The sequence below is a fragment of the Armigeres subalbatus genome, chromosome 3 (genome assembly GCF_024139115.2).
Source record: "Armigeres subalbatus isolate Guangzhou_Male chromosome 3, GZ_Asu_2, whole genome shotgun sequence".
NCBI classification, from domain to species: domain Eukaryota; kingdom Metazoa; phylum Arthropoda; class Insecta; order Diptera; family Culicidae; genus Armigeres; species Armigeres subalbatus.
In genome coordinates this window covers 412148656-412155297 of record NC_085141.1, presented here as the reverse complement: position 1 = coordinate 412155297, position 6642 = coordinate 412148656, and the positions used below count along the sequence as shown (strand labels likewise).

The following is a 6642-nucleotide window of genomic DNA, read 5'->3' as shown; positions in this document are numbered from 1 at the left end:
ATCCTACATAAAAGTATGGTCCTTCGACCGGATGATTTGTTCTTGGAAATTGTGCTCTCGATGTTGTCGTTGTCGGTCGAATCAATTTAAGTGATATAAAACAAATTAAACTATGTGCGAAGTGTAAAAATTGAAACTGATCGCGAAAAGAAATTATTGCATCAATTCTGTGTGGACAGTGGACTGTACATTTCTATTCCGAACAATTCGTGCCGCGTGATGTGTGGTGGTTGGTGCTAGCGGTCCCTGATAGTGGTTAACAGTAGCCAGCTCAACAAAAGAAAGGAGGCGTTTTACTGTGAAACTCGGCCAGAGATTTTGGAATTGTAGCTGATCGCTTTTGTTGGTGGCGTTATATACCATCGAATTGAATACACCGAGCAAGCGTGGCGTGGGCATCACCGCGCGGGCTGGCTTGGGTACACATCGAAGACTGTAAGTACTGCATGCTGCATGCGAACCGATAATCCATATCGCTGATTTTTGTGAATTTGCTTGATCTGATTGGGACCAAATAGAGAAGTTTTTGTAATTTGGGTGGAACTTGGCACACACGTAAGACTACAAAGCGTCTGCGATTGTTTTAGGGTGCAGTATGGCTCCCAACTTACGAAGATTGGCAAAAGGTGAGCGTTTCTGTCGAGATTCTTTGCGCAATCTGGCCCATCTGGTTGACGAGTACCAAGATAAGAGGGACAGTGTTATGCTTGAGGGGTGGAAGGAGCGCTTAGAAGAGATCTTTGAAGATTATAAAGACACTCGATTGCAATTGGAGGTATCAGATGACTTTCAAAATGATTTAAAGCAAAAACTGGAGGCAGACGCACTAAAACAATCGCAAACGGGAGCTGAAGTTCAACCTCAATCGATTGAACAAGTAAATCGAGAGGCACGGGCTTCATTCGAATCCACTTATTTAAGACTAAAGGGATTCATTTTGTCCAAAATTCGTGCAAAGCGAGAGGCACCCAGGGAATTGGCACCTGTTCCGGTTCAACAAATGCGGGTCAAGCTGCCGGAGATCAAACTGCCCACTTTCGATGGCACTATTAAAGAGTGGCCTTCCTTTCGGGATTCTTTTCAGTCACTAATTGCTTCGAACATGCAACTCAGTGACGTGGATAAGTTTTCTTATCTCCTTTCATCCCTCTCGAAGGAGGCAAAGCGTGTAGTCGAGGTGATAGAAGTGACCTCCGACAATTATGCGGTGGCGTGGGAACTTCTTGAAAAGCGTTATGAAAATAAATATCTAATCGTAAAGTCGTATGTCGAAGCGCTTTTCACAGCTGATCCAATTAAAAGAGAGTGTCACGAGTCTTTGAATCGCTTGATTGATATATTCGAGCGAAATTTGAAAATGCTAGAAAAGGCGGGAGAACAAACGGCAAGCTGGAGTACTTTGCTGGTGTTTATGCTCAGTTCTCGTCTGGATCCTGTAACTCTCCGCCATTGGGAGACCCACCGGAAATCGACGCTGGTTCCTAGCTACACCGATCTCGTGAATTTTCTGCGCAATCATAGTCTCGTCCTGCAATCCCTTGACGCTTCCAAAGGCCGATCAACCGATTCCTCTCGCTTATCCACACACCGCTTCCCCTCACACCCAGCTAAGCCGAACCTAGTGCATTCAGCCGTTACCGCTCAGAAATCATGCCCCTTCTGTAAACAGTTGGCCCACTCACCATATCAATGCGAAGTGTTTCGTAAAATGACTCCCATTCAACGATTTGAAGCCACAAAGAAAAACGCTCTCTGTATCAACTGCTTGTCACCTTCGCATCTCGTCAAGGCCTGTACGAGTGGTACTTGTCGCGTCTGCCAGCAAAGACACCATACGATGCTGCATCAAAGACCCATCGTCCCAAACAGCCAATCGGTTCCACCCACCAAACCAACCGATCCACAGACTTCGTCTTCGTACACTCGAACAAGCGGCAGCAGTCTGCTTCGTCGAGCAAACAGTCATTGCAACCGGAAAGCCAAACCCAAGCCACCGCGGTCCCTGCCCCACAAACCAGCCACTTTTCGATGCCCTTCACCGATGCCGAGCATATCGTTCCTGCTACCGTTCTACTGTCGACAGCTCTGGTGAAAGTATATTCTTCATCTGGCTCCTCGTTGTGGGCCCGCGCATTGTTGGATTCCGGATCGCAGCTCAATTTCGTTTCGGAACATATTGTTCAAAATCTGAAGCTTCATCGGTCTAAGGAATTCGTCCCAATTAGCGGTGTAGGCCTCTCATCTACTTCCTCCAAATACACAACCATCATACGCATTCAGTCTCACTGTGCTGATTTCGAGGACAATTGGAAGTTCCATGTACTTCCAAAGTTGACATTGGAATTGCCAAATCAAGCTGTTGATGTTTGCCGATCGAGATGGCCGTCAGACGTCGTATTAGCAGATCCCACATTTGATCAACCTGGCAGAATCGATCTGATTCTCGGCGTTGGAATTTTCTATGACCTTCTACGAGATGGTCAAATTAAGAATAGAAGCGGAGATCCTGTGTTGCAGAATACTGCCTTAGGATGGGTAGTATCCGGAAAGGTTCAAGCAAAGGTGCCTTCTGCCTCGGTTTCGAATTTTGCACATGTTGCACCTAGCCCAACGATTGAAGATCAACTATCACGGTTCTGGGAAATTGAATCGTGCCGCACGCTTAGCACTCACTCCGTAGAAGAAGCTGAATGTGAGAAGTTTTTCGAAAAAACAGTCGAAAGGGATCAGTCTGGTCGTTTCATCGTCGCTCTACCGACGAAGTCGTCGGTGATTTCCATGCTTGGGAGTTCTAAAGATATTGCAGATCGTCGTTTCTACTCGCTTGAGCGTCGGTTGAACGCTACTCCTGCGCTAAAGGAAGCATACACTGCTTTCATACACGAGTACGTGCAGCTCGGACATATGCAGCCTATATCGGATGCGGAAACCCATACACTTCCATCGTACTATCTGCCTCACCACTGCATCGTCAGACCTGACAGTATCACCACGAAATTACGTGTGGTTTTCGATGCGTCATGCTCAAGCGACAGCGGTGTCTCACTCAACGACGCGCTTCTGGTTGGTCCTGTCATCCAAGATGATTTGCTGTCTATCGTTCTGAGATTCCGGATGCCGCAGTTTGCAATCATCGCCGACATTGAAAAAATGTACCGGCAAATCAGGGTGAGGAAGTGTGATCATCCATTACAACGGATTCGATGGAGAGATTCCGCAACCCAACCGCTGCAAACGTTTCAACTTACAACGGTTACGTACGGAACATCTTCGGCTCCGTACCTCGCGACTAAATGTCTTCAGAAATTAGCTGAAGATGGGTTCGATAGTCATCCAGAGGCAGCAATGGTTCTTGGGCGTGACTTTTATATGGATGACATGCTTACTGGAACAGATAGCATCGAAGAAGGTCAGGAGCTCTGTCAACAGCTAATCGACCTGACTAATTCCGCTGGTCTACCCCTGCGGAAATGGGCGTCGAACAGCGCGGCTGTTTTAGCAGTCATTCCACCACACCTGAGAGATGAGCGCACCCTTTTCGAACTCGACTCTGCTGCTGCTCCCATAAAGGCGTTAGGATTACAATGGGATACTATTACGGATGAGTTGCAGTTTAATGTTCCAAATTACAACACACAACTGCCAGTGACCAAGCAGATAGTACTTTCGGATATCGCCCGCCTGTTTGATCCATTGGGTCTAGCTGGGCCAGTGCTGGTACAAGCAAAGTTGTTTCTCCAAGATCTATGGCGAGATGGCTGTGATTGGAAGGAACCGCTAAACGAAAATCGTCAACATCAGTGGCTGGAACTTCGGGATAGCTTTCAGCACTTGGCGGCCCTCAGAATCCCTCGATGGGTCGTTGCAACTACCGGAGTCGTGAGTTTAGAAGTCCATGGATTCTCCGATGCATCGGAGAGAGCGTACGGGGCCTGTATATACCTCCGTGCTGTGTCGTCGACAGGCAGCATCCATGTCAACCTGCTTACCGCTAAATCCAAAATAGCACCAAATGGCAAAAGCAAAAGGGCAGGAGTCGTTAGTCTTCCACGTTTGGAACTGTGTGGAGCCCTGTTATTAAGCCACTTATTCGAGAAGGTCGAGTTCAGTCTGAAACTTAAGGCCCAGAACTTCTTCTGGACGGATTCGGAAATCACGCTTTACCAAATTACAGCCAGTCCCTCACGTTGGAAAACGTTTGTCGCAAACAGATGTTCCGAAATCCAGCGTATCACGGCGGATGGCATGTGGTCGCATGTTCCTGGCTCGGAAAACCCGGCAGACATAATCTCCCGAGGAATGTGTCCAGAACAGCTGCAAAACTGCACAGGCTGGTGGCATGGACCAGATTGGTTATCGCAACCATCACGCTTTTGGCCGCCACTGGGGCGGCCGACAAACCGAATCTTCAGTCCCGAAGAGCTTGAAGAACGAACGGTTTCGCTTCCTGTGCAAATACAATCACCAAACGAGTTATTTTTGTTGTATTCCAACTACTTTAAGCTCGTTCGAACCGTAGCTTGGATACAAAGATTTGCTCACAACGCAAGAACCAAAGATAAAGTAAACCATCGTAATGGATTTCTCTCGACCGCGGAAATCAAGGATGCTACCCTGCTACTCGTCAAACTCGCTCAACAGGAACACTTCGCCCAAGACTTGGCGGAAATCTCTCGAAATGGACAAGTTAAGTCAAATTCTCGCTTGAAGTCGCTGTTCCCAATACTCGTAAATGGTGTGATCCGTGTAGGTGGCCGGTTACGCCACGCCCCTGTTCCGTACGATCAACGTCACCCTATGATTCTGCCGGACAAGCATCGTCTCACAGAAATGGTAATGGTGTACTACCACCGGAAACTCCTACACGCCGGACCGCAGCTTCTGGCAGCTGTTGTACGGGAACGGTTTTGGCCGCTTCGTATACGTAATCTCTCTCGTCGAGTAGTTCACGCATGTACCAAATGCTTCCGGTGCAAACCCAAGGTCTTAGAGCAGCTAATGGGAGAATTACCGGTAGAACGTGTTACACCCACCTTCCCCTTCGCTCATACTGGAGTGGACTATTGTGGTCCATTTTCATATCGACCAACCCGCCGTGCTACTGCCATCAAGTGCTATGTCTCTGTGTTTGTCTGCCTCGTAACAAAGGCAGTGCATCTGGAATGCGTATCCGATTTGACCACTAATGCATTTATCGCGGCACTCAAACGATTCGTGGCACGTCGGGGCAAACCCAAAATGATCGAGTGCGACAACGCCCTCAACTTTCAAGGTGCTAAGCGAGAGCTAAAAGAGTTAGCTCGTTTGTTTCGGTCGCAGCAGCACCAGGACCAAGTTTCTCGCAGCTGTTCGGAAGACGGAATAACTTTTAAATTCATACCTCCCAGGTCCCCGAATTTCGGAGGACTCTGGGAAGCCGCAGTAAAGTCGATGAAGAGCCATCTACGCAGAACTGTGGGCAATGTGATCCTCTACCAGGACGAATTTCAGACTGTTTTAGCCCAAGTCGAAAGCTGCTTAAACTCTCGTCCGTTGACACAGTTAACATCCGATCCAAATGATCTGGAAGTGCTCACACCGGGGCATTTCTTGGTGCACAGATCCCTTACCGCTATACCGGAGCCCAGTCTAAACGACATCCCGACAAACCGACTAGACCGATACCAACAGACTCAGGAGTACGTCCGAAGAATTTGGAACCAGTGGCAGTCCGAATACTTGTCCGGGCTACAACCCCGTACGCGTTGGACTCAGCGGCGTAACAACATAAATGTCGGAACTTTGGTTCTGGTGAAGGAGGAGAACCTTCCTCCACTGAAATGGAGAATAGGGCGGATCACGAAGATCTTCATGGGAGACGATAACTGCATTCGAGTCGTCGATGTGCGAACGAAAGACGGTGAATACCGCCGTGGAATATCGAAAATCTGAGTGTTGCCCAATCAATTCGACGATGGTGACACTGTCGACCAACCTGGAGGAAACTGAAATCCTTCCACCAATTGCAGTGCTCTACTGCGCACTATCGGGGGGTCGAAAGTCCTCCCGTCCATGTATGTCATTTTGTTTAAAATATATTTAACAAAAACTAATATAATGTTTCGTCTCCCTGCGTCTTTGATGGCATCGCATCAAACCACCTCAACGAGAGAGGTTCTGACGGCTTTTCGACGGTCTGCAGCGCACACAATGCATTCACGGTATGTCTGATAGACTTGTGAATTTGCTAAGTGGAATGCAAGGACCTGAGGAAGTTAGTTCAGTAACTACCTGGTACCAACAACGAAGTAGAATCAACCTCGAAGGAAGCCCAGTTCGCCGCTCGAAGGATGCCTTGCTCGCCAAATCGTCGCCAGAAGGAAGCTCAGTCCGCCGCTCCAAGGCGGTCTTGCTCGCCAATTCGTCACCAGAAGGAAGACCAGCTCGCCGCTCGAAGGAGGATCGCTCGCCAAATTATCGCTAGAAGAAAGTGCCTACAATTCATCGCCCGCAGGAAGTCATGCTTATCATGTTGGCGCTCGAAGGATGCGGTCGCTGCTCGCCCATCTCGCACAAGTACGCTCAGTACTTCGCTGCCAACGGTCATCGTCCGGAAACGGACCCGTGGAGGCCAGTTGCCTCCGCCCCAGTTAAGTGTTGTTT

At 48.5% G+C, this 6642-nt stretch overlaps 1 protein-coding gene across 1 annotated transcript; it reads left to right on the top strand.

The window, feature by feature from the left end:
- The first annotated feature begins 595 nt into the window (after positions 1-595).
- On the top strand, positions 596-5931 carry LOC134223075 (uncharacterized). The gene is made up of 2 exons (XM_062702208.1): positions 596-1703; positions 1790-5931. The coding sequence occupies exons 1-2, from the start codon at positions 596-598 to the stop codon at positions 5929-5931; spliced, it is 5250 nt and encodes a 1749-aa protein (XP_062558192.1).
- Positions 5932-6642: the final 711 nt, after the last annotated feature.